The following is a 20,499-nucleotide window of genomic DNA, read 5'->3' as shown; positions in this document are numbered from 1 at the left end:
TTATGTAAACTTCTGTGCTGTATCACTGAAGAGAGAATTTGCGTACCACTATTCAGTTGCCATGGCTGCCGAGAGATGGCTAGATTGCAATGGGAAAGGGATTTTATTTACTTCCACCCACGAAGTATGCCGTTTGGTATCCTGGCCTCATATATATTTGCAGAAGATTAATTTATTTAGCGGCAATTTTGTGGGTGTCTTTAGCAGTGGGGGAGAGGGAGAAGGATCTTATTCACTTCTGCATGAGAATTTGGTCCTGAATTAGGAGAGACCCGGACACAAAATCCCACCAGCACACCACCCAAACCAGCTGGGCAATATCTCTGCCCCAAGTAGGGTCAGCGTGGGTCTGGTCCAAGTCTTGACAAATACCTGACAAATACAAATACTGTGTGTGTCCTCCTTCCAGGCTTTGTCTAAAGGGACAATTGTGGCTCATAGGGGTGTGATTGCCATAAGCCCCATACTTGAGCTTTTGAGGAAGGTGTAAGGTGTGCTGCCAGGAGAGCCAGAGGTGAAAGGAGCTTTTCTGCTGCTACGATTTACTAGATGGCTGGGTTAACATGCGTACTGCATATTTCTAGGTGGTCACTGTAAGTTTTAATTAATACCTAGGCCATCTAAATCTTTGCAGATGGGTGGTTTTTAGATTTGAGCAAATGAATAAGTACAGCATTGGGGCTGGAACCCAACTCTGCATTTCCAAGCGCAATTCAGAGCTGGCAGGATAGCTTCCATTTCTGATTAGCGATAAATCTAATTGCGAAGGAATGGCTGACTTTCAGAGCTGGGATTGTATTACAAGCCATCTGAGGGTAGGAATCAGGCTAAATGAGCCCAATATAATGATTTATTTACAGCAACTCTGATACTTTTAGTAATCCATTATAATTGTACAGACAGAGACTTCATTATCCCTTCACATATCTGTGATCCTTCCAAGGGCTGGGGAGATGCAGAGCAAGCCCACAGAGAGCAGAGCCTTCAGAAGGCCTCATCCTCCAAGGTGCTGAGCAGCCTGCACCCCTCACCAGGCAGAACAGGGTATTCAGGTCTTTGCGCAATTTTCCCCTGTGAGTTATTCAAGTCAGGAGAATTAAATTAAATTTATTTTATTTAGAGTCTAATAAGGAAAGGTAGTTAATTTCTGTCAGATAATTAGAATAAATCACTAATTGAATCAAAGTCAATGCAAGTAAATATTTTTATTAGGTTGTTAGCACAGTGTCTGAAAGGACTCCCGCACGTGTTCACAGCTATCTTGGTTTGGTGTGTGTGTGTGTTTAGCAAGTATACAATCAATTTTTTTCAGAATTTCTTTTTTTCTTTTGGAAAGTATTAATTTTTCAGTTTAAAAAGCTGGGCCTTGTTTTCAAACCACGCTTATACATTTCTTGAGGGACAATTACATCTACAAGCTTTGTCATGTCAAGACCCAAATGGATGATTTTGTCTGTATTATAACAGCATATCATGAACTATTCTCCCATATAAGGTTAGTGATTGGATTACACCTCCCAAGTCAAAGTCCTTCCTTAGAAAACTGAGGTGTTTTTTTTATTTGAAACACATTTTTTTTTCTCTGAAAACCACCCAGATGGAAAGATTTTGACTAACTGTAGTTGGGACCATTCAGTTTGCTGAAAAGGTGCCAGCTAGTGCCACCAACCCTTAGGTATGTTCCTTTCACAGTTTATAAACAACAAAGCCTTCAGCAGCTCTGGCTTTTATGATACTTAACCCCAACATGCTTTTACATACTAAAATGAGAAGGTTTGAAACCTCACTGAAGTGTAGGGTTCCTTTGCTTTGTCCCTGTCCCTGTCCCTTTTCAAAAGCATTAGGCTGTTTAAGGGGTGCAAGCATATGGTAAGATCACTGGTACCCTGTCCAAGGCTTCAGAAATGAGATGAAGAGTCTTAATTGTTCTATGATTTTATGAGGTAGAAAGGCAGAAACTTCCATTTGTTTGTTTGTTTGTTAAAAAGACAAAAGGCCCCCAGGGAATGGAGTGGCAGAACAGACGGATAACACGTCTATCTCTCTGCCAAGACCAAGTGTCCATGCTGACACATGTTGAAGAATCTGAAATGGGAGCAAACAGATCGAAGTACTGCTACAGCTACATATGTTTGGGAAAACAGAGAAAGCAAAAGCACTGGTCCTGTTTGAGTCATTTTCATTCAAAACAAGAAGAAAGCTGGTCAGCAAAACACCCAGAAAGTCAGCAGAGTGGAGCATTTTAGATGTGGTCCATGCAGTGATGGTCTTCATCCCACATTAAAGTTTTGAAATTTGGCAAAACATTTTGGCTTTGATCATCTCACTACATCAGGTGCCTTTGAAACTCGCAGCTTAAATCATCACCATGGCCAGATGGGAACAGTTTTATGCTGTCTTTTGTAAGCCATTCACGGACTGTTACTGTCACAAATGTGTCTTTTCCCCTTTTGTTCATATCTACACACAGTTCAGAAGCAACAACCTGGATTCGATGTTGGTTTTTTTGTTTGTTTGTTTGTTTTTTAATCTGAGGTATGTTTTAATAATTTAGCATGGATGTAAAGAACAAAAATTCACCGCATCCACCTGGTGGGATTTAACCTACATGAGTTCCTGGATGATGGTAGTACAGGGGGGGATAATACAGGTTAATACCACATTAATATTACATTCACTAGAGACAGAGCAAGACCCCAACAGAAAGTGATGGTCAGAGAGAAGCTCAGACATCTATTTGCCTAGGATCTTTATGTCTGTACAATCCATCTGATTCAGAGCTAGCTGAGCCCTTTCAATTGAGATGCTCTTTCCAGCTGAGACTTTCCTGGAGGATCTCACACCAGCTTGGTCCAGGAAGGAGATGTAAAACCTGACTTCTTGTGTAATGTGCCTTGGATAACAGGAAGATGGAAATAAATTTATTTTTTATTTATAAATACAGATGTACATTGATTGCTGCTGCCCCAGTGGGTGACAACACTAAAACTGTTGCAGAGGTAGGAGCCTGTGCTGGAGAAGCCTCCCGCAGCACATAAAAGCTAGCTGAACCACACACAGCAGCACTGGTCACAGCAGCAGGAGGCTGTAAAACTGGTTGGCCTTTGCCAAGTGTGAATGACGGAGTCTGAAGGTACCATGCACAATGAAAAGCTGGAGCTGCTGAGCCTTCTGCTAGCAGCCGGCATCTCCCAGTGATGTGGCACTGCTTCTGCCAGGATCAGTGAGAGCAGCAGCCTGCCTGAAATATCAGGGTTAAGGGCTCAGCCAGGAGAAGGAAACTCTCCTTGGCATGATGAATGGCAACATTCATCATCTCTCCCTTTCTTTCAGAGCACTAAAGATCAACATCCCCTCCTAGAAATCTAGATGGTGCAGCAGATGTTGGTTTTGTCCTAAAATAGCCTATAATTGTGCAGGATCTAACCATCTCCAGATGATACCAAAGCCTTTGGTATTAGCTGGACTTGTGCTACACTCGGGAATGCTATTACACATCTCCAGGAGGTTCTGCTGGGAGTGCTTTTTCAGGAAAAGGCTGAAACCCTACTTTAACAGTCCCCCAAAGTCCAGGATTCACTACTTTCACTGAGCTACAGGGTATGGAGACAAAAGACATAAAGTCTGATTAGACACCACGGCTACCAAACAAGTAGATGGACAGGACCAATAGCCCATCTGTGCACTTACTCTCCAGCTGTCTGCATTTAATTTTTCTATGGCTAGTGCCTACAGAAAGGGACAGGCGCCTTCTCATTGAAGAAATCCACATAAAAAGCAGGAAGCACATTGTCTGTACCTGTTGGTATGGTCATAATTTCCACCTGAGAAGGGTGCAGTGCAACAGTCATAAGCTTCCTGAGGTCTTGCGAGCCTGTGTGTGTTTGGATGTGTGTGTGTGGTGACTGCACAGCCCATAAACCTCCTCTCATAACCCCCTCCAACGCCAGCGTTATCCTCCATGCTCCAATTGCTTTAGGTTAGTCATATGCATAGCAACGCCAGCAGGCACTTACCCGCCGAGCTCTGCTGCTGGAGGTTGAGCACATGGTGGTGGTACAGTGTTTCCCTCATAGGTTTGCCATCATAAAGTTTCACGGTGCTGGAGAGAGAGCACTTCTGCCCTTGCTTCAGGTCCTGACAGAAAAAGGCAGCACACTGCAATCTGTGAACAATAGGACTGAATTTGCATCTGATTCAAAAGTAATTTCACATGGCTTTGAAAGGGCTTTTCTTTCTACTTTTTTTTTCTGATTCCTCTGTTCTCTTGTAAATTCTCTTATTAAATGAAGCACAGAATTAAAACAAGAAAGAAAAGTACAGAATGAAGGATGTATTGGAATATTTTTAACCAATTAAAATTACAAAGAGCATATTTCCATGACATAATGCTTGCTAGGTATCTCCTTTGTTATCTTCAAAAGGATGGGCACTTTGGGGTGGCAGATGGCAACAGCCTGAAAAACGGCAGCCCCTGTGTCAATGTATAATCATGTCAACATAGCTTTTCACCTGCTGGGGGCTATGAACCCAAGGATGAGGCCAGGAAGAAGAAGACTGTAAAGAATTTTGGCCAATTTTTATTAATGTCTGTAAAACTAGTAAAGCTGAGTGTTCCTTAAATTCGGTTGTTGACTTCTACAGACAAGCACAGTAATGACTGGTGCTTTGCTGGCTTACAGGAGTTGGGAATGCAAGCTTGGGAAGTGTACACAGACTTATAATAACTCTGTTAGCCTTGAACACTGAGCATACATGGCAAAGATGCAAAAGGAGGAGAGGGAGATTGAATTACACCAATAAAACCCTCCAGCTGGAAAAGCCCAAGGAATGTGTAAAGATCGCTTGGAGTCAGAAATGAGTTAATTAAAAGATACACCTGAAGTAATGGGATAAGATAATGAAAGTATGGGTTCACCTCCCTTTTTGTATTAAAAAAAAAAAAAAAAAGAGAGAGAGAGAAAAAAAAAAAAAGCAAGTAGGTGAAGGAGGGAGGGAAGGAGGACTTTTTAGGAAGGCCAGGAGTCAGTCTGCATCTTCTCCATTCCAGTAACAAAGCCCTGCTGGACCTGAGGAATCACAGTAGCACCAGGAGATGCCCACTGGAGCTTTCACTGACCTTATCCACTGCATGGGCAATGACCAAGAAATATATGATCCTCCAGTCTCCCCTGCCCTCCAAACTCCTCTTCCATCATCTGCCCTTTCTCAGTCTCACACTCAGATTTTCAGCTGAGTAGAGACTGATGGTACTGCAGCCAAGATTATTGCAGGCTGAGATGTTATAAGCCATCCAGATCTGCCCAGACTGGGAAAGATTTGTTTAAAAAAAGAGAGAGAGAGAGAGAAAGAGAGCGGACCAGACCACACAGCTAACTGGGGAAAGAGCCAGCCACCAGAGCGATAGCTGTTGCGTCTGACCTGCCAGCCCAAAGCATCCATCTGTGACTGACCATCTGCTTTGGATCCTGCAAGCATCACCAGAGCACCATATTTTCCCCAGCCCTATTGTCCTTTCTCCCCCCCTTCCTTTATGTCTGTCTGTGACTGGCCATAAGCAGGGAGAGCAGCACCTCAGACGTACCAGCGGCCTGGTGGAAATGTCACCAGTACCAGGTGGAGACATCTGTCCACCACTGTGCAGAACTGCACAGGGTTACTTCAGCGGGTTTGGCTACCAGAAGTGGTCAGGGCAAGCTAAACTTGCTGTGAGATGCTGCTGGGATAGGAGAGGATAGAGGGGATTCACAAGTGTTGGCAGGCACAGGACAGATGCGGGAAAGAGTGAGGACAAGACAATGGCACCAAAACAGCTCAGTTCTAAGCAGATCAGCAAGGTTTGCCTGGCATTACTCTGGTTTATCTCATCTTGAACATGTATTCAATTTTTAGTTACAAAAATAGGCCATGTCTGATTTTTCCTTTTTTATTTGGTGTAACCCAGTCATCGCATGCCTGAGCTTTGGTGAGACTTCCTTGCTGCGGTTGCCTGATGGTACTCAACCACGACACAGTCCTTGGGGCTGACATCCCAAGCCTGTCATATTAGTCTGATGTTGTGCAGCAGCAGAGTCCTAACATCAGCCTCACTTCTTTTGACTTGTTTATTTTCTCACAACTAGTACCAGGGGCAGATAAATGGCCAAAAAAAAGGAGGATGACTGGTTTTACTTTATGTCATGGGACAAGAACCAACCCGGCCATAAGGGATGGGGGGAAAGCAGTGTTTGAGAGAAAAAAAGTGGCAAAATTACCTTAAATAGACCCAGGCTGTGATCCCTACAGTGAGGCAGAAAGGAGAACAGGACTGTGGTCGCTGTGCACACCAGGAACAGGGTCAGAGCATCTGGGAGGGGAGGAACACAAACTAGCTAAAACTAGCTTTATCTTGTGAGTTACAAACTGGCACCCCTTAAAAACCACCGTAGGACAGACCCAGTTCTTAATTCCTTCTGATTCTCTTTTTCTGTGGTACAGAGTTGAAATGAATTATAGTTTACATCCTTATTTTCCACAGGGGAAGTTTACAGCGGTTTTCAGAGAAAATACTAATCTCTACCCAGCTGACAGTCTCAAAGACAGATCCTGACATCCTTATTTACTTATACCTCCTTCCCCACAGGGAACTGAAGTGTGGGGAATAGCTCCTCATAACTGCATCTGGCAGGACGTATTATCAGGATATGGCAGGACACAGGACAAATACAGTGAGAAGTGACAGAAAGGTCACTGAAGGGGAAGGTGGCTTTCTTAACTGAACAAACAGACAAAACTGCTTGATTTGAGCTTTGAATCATCACATCCCAACATTTTAAACTGTATTACACTGTTTTGTTTGAACTAAGAAGGGCAGCAAGGACACAGAAGTCACTGCTGAAGAGAGGAGAAGCTCCATTTTGAGGAGGAATATAAAGAAATTGGAAGCCACGGAAGACGGGAAAGGCAAAGGGGAAAACTGAGTCCATTTAATTGTGGTGATCCTACCTGTTTTCAGCCCAGTGTGCATTCAAAGCTCCTTGTAGCTCTTATATCAAATACTGCCCACAGAGAAAGGCTCTGATGAGCATTTCTCCCCTATTTCTTTTTTAGTGAAACTGCTCCTAATGGCATGTTGCTGCTTAATGCATGAAGCCTGCTGTGTTTGCCTACACAGACACCAGCGCTGGTAGCATTAAATTCACAGGGCTGTGCTTTGACTTATCTTGTGGAATGAAAGTCTTCATATATAAAACAAACTCAATTCAGCTCTGACTCACCCTTCACTTTTCCACAGGAGATAGTATTAATATTAAACTCCATTTCTCCCCAGGAACAGTATTATTTCCATCCTGTGGACAAATATCTTAGCAACACAGAGGTAGAGGAAGAGGAGACAAAGTGTTACAGAGAGCTCTGGAAACTGATCTAAATGTTTTGCACAACCTCAGCCATTGCACTGTTTCTTTCGGATGACCACATCTTTGCTGTTTTGCAATGCATCTGACTGCTCTGATTCTCCCAGTGAAACCCCTGCCCAGCCTTCAAAAACCATCTCAGCGTGGATGCAGAGGGCTGCTGAGAGCTGGAGTGCAAATGAGCAGCATCATTCATCCTAACATCAGGCAGGGGTTTTGGGAAGCAGAACATGCCTGTACTATGAGAACCAGAGAGCAGACAGACATCTTCATGAAGGCAGGAATAACAGACCCAGATAAATCCTATGAACATATTTTGTGATTCAAGCAAGTCAGCTTCAGCTGTGCTGATGAGGCACAGGGGAGAAAATTTAGATATTTCCTAATGGAATGGAACTGTAGTGTCCCACTGATTTTCACTGGAGGGTTGCGGGCTGCAAAGTCTGCTGAAGATCTTGAAAATCTGGAAATCATATTTTTAGATGTGGCCCCTGAACCCCTGTAACCTTCTGTACAAATTTACCACAAATACAGTAGCAAATAAGCAAATGAGACAGTAACTTTCCAATACGTATTGCAAGATATTCATAGAAATCAGATTTTAAAATCACATCCTGAAACCTTACTGCTGAGAATTAATTTCATTGAGTCAAGAGAAAGGTGCACACAACATGGCTTATGCATCTGCATGAATATTTGGGATACGGCTGTTGACAAAGAGCTGACAAGCCAAGGATTATTTGTCAAAAGCGTGCAATGAATAGTGCCAGGTAATGAATGCTTTTGGGATGATCACAGTTAATTCACAGATTATTCAAGGACAACACAAAAGAGGTGATGAAATGTGTCAGCACCTGTAGGAATTATGCATCTAGCTTTAGTAGAGAGACTGCAGTTTTGTAAAGGGCAAATACTCAGAAATTACTTTTTTTTTTTTACAAATATTTTGTGATAAGACTGAAGAGTGGGTAGAAAACTCTGGTCTCTTATTTCCCCTTGTTCTGCAGGATTAGCACAATAAACCTCATCCACAGCTGCCCATCACAAAAGACACAGAACATCTCTTGCATTGTATTGCTAGCAAGGTGAAGCAGCTTTCTGAAGTCATGTGCAGTTTTGCAGTCAGTACATAAAGAAGCTTGCCTAGAAAGTGTTTCCTGGTGTGTTTTTAGATCTCATTCTCCTGCACTGTATGAAAGAGGCACCTACCATGCTTGGTCATGTGCCTCAGAGTGGACTTCCAAAAGAGTGTTTCAAGAAGATGCTGGACACTTGGATTTTGGTGTTTGCAGAACAAACTCTTGAAAACCAACCAGGTCTTAAGGAAGACCTGTATGCCAGTCTGTGGTTTCTGTGAAAAGTGCTTCCCCACTGAAACATATCCCACACCTAACGAAGAGTCAAGAGCAGTTGTAAGGAACAGATTTCTCTGGGCCTGGTGGTGATAAGCCTGTATTTGTATAGAGGAAGAATGGAGGTCATTTCAGCCCCTTTACTAAATATTTGGATTTTAAATAAGTGCGTTAGTGCAAATGTGTACCATACGTCAGTGTCTTTTTCAGGCACCAGGGAAGCTATTTGTTGTACAGGAGGATATTTGAGCAGGATTTAAGAAATGGGTTGGAGCCTATGTAAATTTAATAGAGCTTGAAAAGCTTCTGAGCTCTGTCCCATAACACTGGTTTAGCAGCAAACCTCAGTATTGGCCTTAGGTAAAAATCCTCTCCTGTAGGGATAGTTTATGCAACTTCCCTGTTAGGTGTTGCCCTGCAGCCGGCACATGGATGAGCAGGCATCTGTCCACAACACAACACACACACACAATTGCTTAAAGTGAAATCTCTATGCACACACGTTTAGCCTCAGAAAACAACTTCACAGTGCTGGCTGATGGTGGGGTTGTGTCCTATGCTGGTATTTCAACAGAGGCCTCTAATCCCCTCATTTCAGTCTTCCATACAGAGACAGAAATTTGCTCTCTGGACCCATGTGATTTCTCACTTAATTGTTCAGATTAAGGGTGTGTTTCTGATCAAGGGCCTGATACAAAAAGACGCTTCAACCAATGTACACAAAGGTATGGTGAAGAGCAGATCCCACCCACTTCTGTTTGAGGGAAAGCACTACCACAACAAAAGCTGTCAGGGATAATACTGGAGGAGGTTTCATTTGCCAGAGTAAAGAACCACGCTAGCAAAAGTTGGCATAATATAAAAACCTCAAGGACAAAGATTTCTCCCACTAAAGAGACGAGGAGTAAGGAATTAAAGGTAAGAAGAGCATACATCCATAAAAGTGGTGTCTATTGCTTTTTTTAACATATATTTTCTTAGATCCCTCTAAGTTTGTTAACAAGGTGGTGGGTTTTAATATTCATTACACATTTTTAATACCCCTTCACAACTGTTACATATTTGTGTATTTCTGTAGGTATGTGCATGTATGTATCAACACATTTATACATACACATACATATCCATAGGAGTATGTATGATATATAGAAAAATATTTATACATACCTGCTGCTTTCTGTCCTATAGAGGTATCACTTAAATATGTTATCTAAACCTTATGCCTTCTCTGTCTCTCTACCACTACAAATGGAAATGTTCCACACAACAGATGGTGTGATTTCAATCTCTTTTATTCAGGTGTCAATCCAGAGCCACTGCACTAACTGAAATGCAATCACTCAGTTTTGTTTTGTTTTTTAGGTTTTTTTTTTGGTCTTTTTTTCTTTTTTTGGTGGCAGTAAAGGTCAAAATATGGGCAAACTGGGACTGTAACTGATTTGTTGTAATTTAGAGTTAACCAAGTATTTTCTATTAATCTCTCCATTTGTCATACCAACAGTGTGTTTCATTTCAGGTCTATTCCATTCAGGTCTATTCTTCTTTGTATTGAATGAATGAAATTCACCCTTCTGCTGCTGCTTTCAGCCCTGCATATCTTTTGTCCTTAGTTACTGCATCCTTACTTGTATAAACACATGAATGTTTTCTGTTCATTCTCTTATATTCTGTTCATACTCTTCAGAGCTGTTTTACAAAACGTAGAAATGTGAAATTTGGCTAAAAGAAAAAAAGAAAAAAAAGTAGTGAGTGAGATAAGGATATCTAATAATGAGTGAGATAAGGATAACTAATTCATTGTGTGTGTACTAAAGGAAGGAGCCTGATTAAGAAAGGAACACTGACTGGGTTTCTCTGTCATGAGAAATGGGACAATTTGGAAAAGGAAAATCTGTGCTGAAAAAATGTGGAAAAATCTAACAAAAATTGAAATCTTGATTGGTGGGCTGAGCCACATCCTAAAGTGATGTTTTGCCATAAATGATGCAAGCCAAGGAACAGGAAATGCATGTCCAGTCAGGCTTTGAATATTTCCAAGGATGGAGAATCCACAGTCTCTCTGGGCAACCTGTGCCACTGTTTGAACACTCTCAAAGTAGAAAAGTTTTTGCTGTGCTTAAATGGAGATTCCTGTATTTTAACTTGTGTCCATTGCCTCCTGTCCTGTCTCTCTAAACTACTGAGGCTGGCTCTACTTTCTTTGCTTCCCCTTTTCCAGTATTTGTATAAATTTATAAGATCCCTCTGAGCCTTCTGTTCTCCAGGCTGAATAGCCCTCCCATCTCTCTCAGCTTCTTACGAAAGATGCTCCAGACACTTAGTCATTACCGTGGCCTGTATATTGGCCCATAGTCATGGGCCATGGCCCATACCTTGGCCTATAGTCATTACCAGGCATAGCTGGACTCACTCCATGTCTGTCTTGTCCTGGGGAGCCCAGCACTGGTTCAAGCACTCCAGATGTGTCTCACCAGGGTTAAACAGAGGGAACCCTCTGTTTACCTCCCTCAACTTGCTGGCTACCCCCTTTCTGATGCAACCCAGGAGGCTGTTGTCCTTGGCAATTAGGGCACATTGCTGTCCTGTGGTCAGCTTGCTGTCCACCAGGCCCTTCTTTGCAGAGATGCTTTCCAGTCAGTTGGCTCCCAGCCTATACCGGTGCCTGGGGTTGTTCTTCACCAGAAGCAGGACTTGGCATTTGCTTTGTTGAACTCCATGACGTTCCTGTTGGCCCATTCCTCCAGCCTGTTGAGGTCTCTCTGAAAGGCAGCACGACCACATGGTGTGCCAGCTACACCTCCCAGTTTTGTATCATATGTGAACTTGCGGATGGTACACTGTGTCCCATCGCAGAGGTCATTAACAAATATCTTAAACAGTACTGGCAGCAGTATTGACCCCTGGGACATACTGCTGGTCACTTGCCTCCAGCTGGACGTTTTGCCACAGACCACAATGCTTCAAGCTCCACAGTTCAGCTAGTCCTCCATCCACCTCACGCGCACTCTTCCCAGTGAAGTAAAATACATTGCTGCAAGCCTCTTTCATAGGGTTGCAGATCTTTCCACTTACAAACTTCCACCAACATTTAGGTACTAAACTGAACACCTTCTGCTTTTTACAGGTCACAGGTAGTAGGGCTACCAGGCCATCTGACAATGTCCTATCATTTTTTTTTCCTGCTTTTTGGAGTCTTGATTCTCTCCATCTCAGAAGGTGAGTGTAATGTGCCTCAGTTGTTTTTCTGATGCTGCAAAAAATAATCTGCCCCCTAGCTTCAACTTTTTGCCTCTGTTTCCAGCACAGGCCTCGTTTACAGTCATTAAGGAAGAAAATCTGAGGTATTTTTCTAAATGTAAAATGAATATAATGTCATCTTGACCTTTTCAGGAAAGCACTGAGGAGAAATCAGAGGTTAGAGACACTCTGTGTGACCTTGCCCCAACACAAGCTTCCCTCCTGCAAAGCTCTGCAAACTGTCATTAGCTCCTACAATTTATCTGTACAAACTAGATCCTGTGGTTTGTCTGACCCTCTCTCTCAGACCCAGAAGCCAAGCTCTTTCCATGACAGGGACTCCCTGCATGAGGATAGGTTACTTTGAGGGTCACAGGGGATGCCAAGAGAAGGTGGAGACTTCCCCTGTGTGTTGTTGAAGGAGCAATGCATGACTGCCAGCCAAGGCAGAAACAATTGTGCAATCAGCTTGGCTTGGCTAGGCTTTGGTGGCACACACTGTGTTGGGATAGAGAAGGCATGATCAGAGACTCAAAAAGAGTTTTGTGCCCTGTTCTGCCTTAGAGGAGAAAGACTGTGCAACACGTTGGCCATTTTGGTTGCAGAGGCATGAGCAGCCCCAGAGCCAACTCCACAACTTGGGATGGCCTGAGATCCAAAAGCACTCAGAGAGAGCTGAAATTGTAATGCTGTGAGTCTTCCTCCTTTCAGGAAGCAGAAAAGAGGGAACAGGAGAAAAGAGAATATTTATCGTACCTTCCTTTATTATTTTTTTTTTCCTGTCTGGACTAGTGCCAAGCACATCTGTCCTAAGAGAGGGGAAATGTGGTTTCCACAAGATGAAACTTTGAATGGATACAAGCAGTTTCTAAGGAGACCTGCTCTATAATTGTAGAGGAAATTACAAGCTGAATCATCTGTGGTTTGGGGAGAGAAATCAATGATATTTTGTAAGTTGAACCCAACTGTGCTGACTACTTACCAAGAAAGAAACTGGAAAGAAATCAATTCCAAGAACTTTCAGCAAAATCCATCTTAATTCAGGTCTGACAAATGTGTTTTGTTCTCCTCTAAAGCAATGTGATGCACCAGCCTGAAGTCCCTATTACTATTGCAGAGACAGGCTCTCCCCAGCAAAGGCGGACTAATACACTACACTCCAGGCCAGCCAAACCACATGCTGATGAGTCTTGGGAAACCACAAAGGCCCACACACCTTTCAGAGCTGGCCCAACGAACCTGCTGCTGTGTCTCCAGGGGGCAGATCCAGAGCAGAATCCACAAATGTGATGCATTGCAGCACGCATTGGACTGGATTGCTAAAGCACAGCTGCACCCACTGGACCCTGTAATGATGGCAGCAAAATAATTCTGCTTATAACCTAAATGGCATCTGGCTCCTAAATTAGTGCTCCTCATATGCTGATGTTTTAAACATTATAATTTTATCTATTTATTTATTTATTTTAAAAGACAAAGGGAAGAAAAAAAAAAAAAGCCAGGCCCTGAATATCTAGTATTTGCCCTTTGTTTTGCAGTTTCACTTTACTGAATGTCCCTGTGAAATGCTGAACTCACTTTAGCTGAATCAAGATATTATAGGGATATCTCCCTATCTGGAAAGATTTGTGAGACTTTTCTTTTGGATTTATTCTATGTTTCTTTGTTGACAACACTATAGCTGAGCATCACAATGACTTGCCCAAAATTTCTGACAGACATAATCCTGCACATAACATAATTCCTAATCCATCTCTTCCAGGCTCATCTGCAAAACTCATCTGCCAAAATCCATGTCAGAAAGGCTGGATTAGCTACAAAGGACGCTGCTACAAGCTTATTGAAGAGAGAATGACCTGGACCAAAGCTGAGGTACCAGCTTCTTCCAAACAGGAGTGTTCATCATTTCTTCTCTACTTTCTACAGTTATCTGTCTTATACTAGACTCTTTTTTCCTCCCTCTCTGCTTCTTCTGTCATGTATCAGTGTTGACCAAAAGAATTTGATATTCAGCTCAGTGCTGATGATGAGGTTAGCTGTACTCTGCCTCACCACAGGACACGCTCCTGCAACAAACTACCTCCAGCTTGGAACCTGGACCTTCTGGAGTTGCTATTTCTCATGTTTCCCTTCTTATACTGAGGTTTTTGAGCACAAGGCCTATTTTCCTCATTCTTTAAAGTGAGTTATTTCTAATCATAGAATCATAGAATCATAGAATATCCCGAGTTGGAAATGACCCATAAGAATCATCAAGTCCAACTCCTGGCACCGCACAGGTCTACCCAAAATTTTAGACCATGTGACTAAGTGCACAGTCCAATCGCTTCTTAAATTCAGACAGGCTTGGTGCAGTGACTACTTCACTGGGGAGCCTGTTCCAGTGTGCAGCCACCCTCTCAGTGAAGAACCTCTTCCTGATGTCCAGCCTAAACCTCCCCTGCCTCAGCTTAACACCGTTCCCATGGGTCCTATCACTGGTGATTACGGAGAATAGGTCAGCGCCTGCCTCTCCACTGCCCCTCACGAGGAAGTTGTAGACTGCGATGAGGTCCCCCCTCAGCCTCCTCTTCTCCAGGCTGAACAGGCACAGTGACCTCAGCCGCTCCTCATATGTCTTCCCCTCTAGGCCCTTCACCACCTTCGTCGCCCTCCTCTGGACACTCTCCAACAGTTTTACATCCTTTTTGTACTGTGGTGCCCAGAACTGCACACAGTACTAGAGGTGAGGCCACACCAGCGCAGAGTAGAGCTGGACAATCACTTCCCTTGACTGACTAGCAATGCTGTGCTTGATGCATCCCAGTATATGGTTGGTCCTCCTGGCTGCCAGGGCACAATACACCAGTGAACAGAAGTTTAGGTGGTTCTGGGGGATCCTTGAATGTAAGAGGACACCAAACTGAAGGGTTATAGTTGAAGGGTTTCTCCCTCTGCTTCCTACATGTCTCACATCACCATTTCTTCTGGGTTTGACCTTTGTCGCTGATTCATCAAATATCTTGTAAACAGTGAACCCTTTTTCCACTTCATTAAGTGATACTTCCTAAAAGACATTCTGTCTTCACTTTGCTACCTGTTCAGTTGATATCAGGTGAGTCCTGTAATTTGAAGCTCTGCACCTGATATCTTTCAGGAGCCACACAAAAATTTTCCATATATGTTTGCCTCGGCATGCCATGTTTCTCTTGAGTCATGTCTACAAGAATGTATGAAATTTAAATGCCTCAGGATGAAGAGAAGAGTTTTTCCCTGAGCCTAAACACCAGTACTAAACATCAGCTAGAGTGCTCTTGCTTCACGGTGCAAACAAAAATATCCTTCCCTACCAAATGCAAAAGAAAACTCTGGAGGACACAGTCTGTTTGGAGAGACTCAGGGTGGAGAACTGTTCCTGTCTACTCCATTCCCCAGCTGGCTAGGGACACGAGGAAGGAACATTGTAAATAGCATCCTCTTGGACAAACTCTTCTGAAATCTCAATTTCTGCTCATCTGTCTTTTTGTATTTCTCTTCATTGTAAGGTTCATTTTGCCTGACGTTAGCTGTCAAAAAAGTGGAGATACCTAGGCTGTGCTGTTCAGTAGGGTCTTACCAGTGACAGCCACTTCATCTTAGCTCCCCTCAATGCCTTTCTTTCACTGGGTGTATGACAGTCTGGAGATACCTCTTGTTCTCTACTGGCTGTATAGAAACCCTGTGTAATTGGCTACACTACAGGCGCCACTCACTTGGATCCCGCAGTTCAAGTTTTTACTTTTTTTTTTTTTTTGAGCATTCCTTCTCTCTGTTCTTCTCTTTTTTCCATCTTTGATTCCTCTTCTTTTGAAACTGAAAACTTTTGGTGGATTTCCCTGTCACCTCACATTTCTACTCCTATTAGATATCCCTTTCTTGGACTTTCTCTTATTGCCATGTCCTTTTCCACCCACTAATCATTTATTCCACATTTTTCTTTGCTCACCTCTTATTCAGAAAGCTCTAGCCATTTTTTATCTCCCACGTTTAACTCTCTACTACTTCCTACTCTGCAGGAAACCTGTTCAGCTGAAAGAGCAGGAAGTCACCTAACCAGCATCACTAGTGAAGAAGAGAATGAATTCCTTCGTAGACTTTCTCAGGGACAAAAGGAAACCAAGCTCTGGACAGGTGGAACTTACCAAAAGGCAAGTGTGCCAGGACCGGTAATGAAAACAAGCATCAGTCAAAAGATCTTTACAACTCAACTGACCAAAAATGTCTACTAGAATTTTTTTTATTTTTTTATTTTTTTACCCAAGGGAATAGTTTCCATTTGTAACCATGGAAGATCTTTTCAGTCTCAGCAAAACTAAAGACGTATCAAAAAGTCATGCTTTTTATCTTTCAGTGATTTGGGGGGCTGGGGATAGAGGAAGATGGGAGTTGGAGGAAAAAAAGTTGAAGTGATAAACTCTGATCAACATCATATTCCAATTATATTCCACCTGAAGAATGAGAGCTGAGATACACCTCTCAAAGGAGAAGTGGATAAATCCACCACTGGATGGTGGATAATAACTTCTCTCTTTAATTTCTGTTTAGCAGAATGTCAGGGTAGTAGACTGGACTTGGTGTTATAAAAAGCTTGGATGGATATATTCATTCAGTTTTTTTAATGAATTCCTTCAGAGTGTTTTCTCATCAATATTCTAGACAATGAACCTATCAGAGCTTTTGCTGATATGGTGAATATAACATTAGTAAAATTGGTAAAAGCAAGTGAATTTCAGATTTGTAAGTACATGTTGGAAATAGAAATTTTATTCTGTAAGTTTTACACATGCAACAGGGCATATCAATGACCTGTGTGTCCATCCAGAATGTCTCACATTCTGAGTGTCACTTACCTGCAGTGAATTAGTCATGAGTGATATAGTCTATTCTGAATTACAAATATATTCAAGAAAATTATGATTTATTTGAGGACAATTCATATAGAGAAGATGAGGTGAAATTAATCTAACATGGAATTAAAAATTAATTATTCATGCAGCTCTACAGAACAATGATATCCCCACAAGCGATAACTGTTTCTAAGTCCATGTGGAAGAGGGCCCCCGTTCAGTCCTTTTTCCATCCCAGCAAATATAAAAGTGTGCCAAACTGCTTTCAGAATTTAACTGCAACCTGCAGTTCCCATTAAACTTCTGGAGTTATTTTTTTTTGTCTGCAGGGGTCATTGTTGAAATGGAGTGATGGATCACTGACAACCTTCATCCAGAGGCCTCTGTCATCCATTTTCAGTTCTGTTAGAAGACTAATTAACAGTCTGTTTAACATAAAACTTTGCTTGAGCCTCAATATTGGAGGTAAGGAAAACCTAAGATGATTTATGACTCACACAGTTTACTTTGCTCTTGAACCTCTGCTATTCCAGTGGATAGACTATTTCCAGGATTACCTACAGAAAACAACATCTTATTAAAATGTTGCCCAAACCTGCAATGTACATACTATGGAAACACAAATGAAAAGAAAATTAAATTTCCAGGTGCTGAACTGAGATTAAATGATTCCATGTAAGGAGTGAAATAGTTCTCTTATCATATCTTCTGCCTTTCCTTTGTTATCACTCTTGGTCTTTGTTTCCAGGAGAGGGTGAATGGGACGGCTCTAACTGCAGCAATAAGCTACCATTCATCTGCGTTTACAAACCAAACCTGAAGCACCCTTAACCTATCACTGAACGACTGATGAAACCTGACTAGCTGTTGTGGCATTGGAATAGAGTTCAGCTGCAATCCATTAGTGCATTGAAATCTTTTGCATGGAAAAATCAAGATCCAATACTAAAAAAGCAAAAGTAACTTGCTCTAATACTTCTATGTTCTGTTTGCATTATTGTGGTGATGTTCCTGTAGACTATCTCTAAAATGATCCCATAAAAATAAATTCTGATTTGATTTGAATGCTTGATGAAATCAGCATACCATTTAGCTTTTCCACAGGGTGTTCAAGAATATTCATAAGAGCTCTTTAATTATTAAATAATTACCAATCACTCATTAAAACATTATTCATTTCACCATTTAATCATGCCAAGTCATACATTAGTCATACATTTTAAATCCTAGAATTTCTTTTTTCTAAGTGTCAGATAGATCCAAGGAGAATAAATTGAATGTTTTTAATATTTAAGTAGATAAATGGCTAGTTCAATAAACTGATATAGCCACAAGATGAGGCCCAAAACACAGGGAGAAGTCATGAGTGTACCATTGGCACAGGAGGTGGTGCACCGCTTTGCGAACTGCATAGGTTGACACTTCGTTAAATTAAACAAACTTTGCTATCATGTTTAGGATTTTCTAAGTTCTCAGTGTGATACATGACTGCATTCCCCAAAGGCGAACATTTTCACTTTGTTTTTCCTTATTGCTTTGGAATCCATCAGCTAGCTGCAAGCTTCTCTTCCAAGGTACTTTCCCTCACTAATTAAAAAAGTAAACAGAAAAGCTTGGGCCAGGAATGTTGGCTTGGCTCATTGAGGTGATGACAAATAACCTCATCAGTTAGGAAGATGAGAAGAGAAGCAAAAATTTAGTTAACATTTCAGCCATCTCATTATCCTTGAAGAATGATTACACAGATAAAAACAGCAGCTGTCTACTTTACCTGAGCACTCCCTATAAAGCTGATGTCAGATTTTCTCCCACGTGAGTAAATTGAGTATGTGGACAAGTTAGGAGTAAGAGTGCCAAGGGCTTCCTGGGGATCAGATTGACCTGCTGTTAGGAGAGCAAATGTCTAGCTTGGGCAGCACATAGCTTTTCATGTCCCTAGGCTACCTGTGGTGTGGTCTTGCCCAGGAGGGATGCCAAGGAGCAGACATAAGTCCACTCCAGAGACTCATCTTTCCAAGCATTGGGATAGCTTGGTTCCTTCAGAATCAATGGTTTTCCCTGTAATTATCTCAAGGAATGCCAACCATACTAAGACAAAATCAATGTTTTACACAAAATCTTTTTTTCACGGCTGTTATTCCAGTATTTTAAAAATGTCCATAGTGGTTTGTTCAGGGTCACAAGGGAAGATGGTAGCAGAAATAGGGGTGGAATCAAGGAGGATCTGATTCGTATTCTTCAAACCTTCTGTCCTTTGAGGAATGCAGCTTCCCAAATCAAAGCGAACATGGTAAGTTCAAAGGGGAGGCAAAAAACCTGACCAGTTAATCCAAGCATAATTTCTACAAATGACACTACATCATATTGTCAGAGATGCGGCCCACTCCTTGACCTTATTTTATTGCAGAATTACTTCCACTGGAAGGAGTAAAGAAACCTGTGTCCTTGAGGTAGAAAAGAGAGTTATGAAGAGCCTTACTAGTCACTGAATACAGTTCCTTTTCTTCCCCGGCAGGGGACTGCAGATTCAGTATCTGCAGAAATAGCCATGGAAAGGCTGACAAAATATACATCTGTCTTACAAGGTCAACACACAGTGTGGCCACCAGTGTTCAGACAGTAAGAGAGAAAAGGCCACAAGCCTGCTGTGCCATGAAAAGACAGGTCAGAAAGGTGAATAACATAGCAAATATGCACCTGTGGCAAAACAGAGGTCTGTGTCACCTAGAAATGATAAATGTATTAATCAATATATAATTAATATTAATTTGCCTTCAACCCAAATATGTACAGAGATGGTGTAACTAACAGGCAAATTTAAGTATTTTGTAATGCTCATGGCACAGCAAGATGCAATGTATAAGCATTTTGCTAAAGTACATGAGCAACATGACTGACAAAGATGGGTGTAGTTGCAGGTAGCCCACATACAGTTAACAAAAATTTGAGAGGCAGAGGACAAGATAAGCACAAGGGACTGCAAATAGGCAAAACACAAATACACAAAAATGATGACTGGCTGGGGGGAAAAAAAAAGAAAAAAAAAAAAGAAAAAAAAAAGGAAAAAAAAAGTGGTATCTAGAGGAGACAAGTGTCCACTTTTTGAGAGGGGAAAATAGCATGAACCATCAGGCATAAGCAAGAAAAATCAGAAAAAAAAAAAATAAGGACAATTTGTGGTGGTTTTACCCTGCTGGGCAGCTAAACTCCACAACTGCTCTCTAAGCTCTCCTCAAAAGAACAGGGGGAGAAAATATGATGGAAAGGGTTCAATGGTTGAGATAAGGACAGGGAGATCACTCACCAGTTATTGTCATGGGCAAAACAGGCAAGACAGACTCAGCATAGGGAGATTAGGTAATTTATTACATATTACTAAGAAGCTAGAGCAGTAAGAAACTAAAAACAAACTAAAAACACCTTCTCCCCATCCACCCTCTTCTACATCCTCCCCCCAAGTGGTGCAGGGGAACAAGGAATGGGGGCTGCAGTCAGTCCGTGACGCTTCATCTCTGGCGCTCCTTCACGGTCACTCTCTGCCCCTGCTCCAGTGTGGAGTCCTTCCCATGGGATTCTGGCACCCCCAGATCCCCTGCTCCTCTTCACGGGCTGCAGCTCTGGCCCGGGGCCTGCTCCTGCAGGGGCTCTCCA

At 42.2% G+C, this 20,499-nt stretch overlaps 1 protein-coding gene across 1 annotated transcript; it reads left to right on the top strand.

Moving 5' to 3' along the window:
- The first annotated feature begins 11,803 nt into the window (after window positions 1–11,803).
- Window positions 11,804–17,679, top strand: LOC118251333 (dromaiocalcin-1-like). The gene is made up of 5 exons (XM_035553343.1): window positions 11,804–11,962; window positions 13,665–13,855; window positions 16,018–16,149; window positions 17,178–17,313; window positions 17,597–17,679. Exons 1-5 carry the CDS (start codon window positions 11,905–11,907, stop codon window positions 17,677–17,679), a joined length of 600 nt encoding a protein of 199 aa, XP_035409236.1. The 5' UTR covers window positions 11,804–11,904.
- Window positions 17,680–20,499: the final 2,820 nt, after the last annotated feature.

This window comes from Cygnus atratus, chromosome 1 (genome assembly GCF_013377495.2).
Source record: "Cygnus atratus isolate AKBS03 ecotype Queensland, Australia chromosome 1, CAtr_DNAZoo_HiC_assembly, whole genome shotgun sequence".
NCBI lineage: Eukaryota > Metazoa > Chordata > Aves > Anseriformes > Anatidae > Cygnus > Cygnus atratus.
This window is presented reverse-complemented; position numbering and strand designations above follow the sequence as displayed.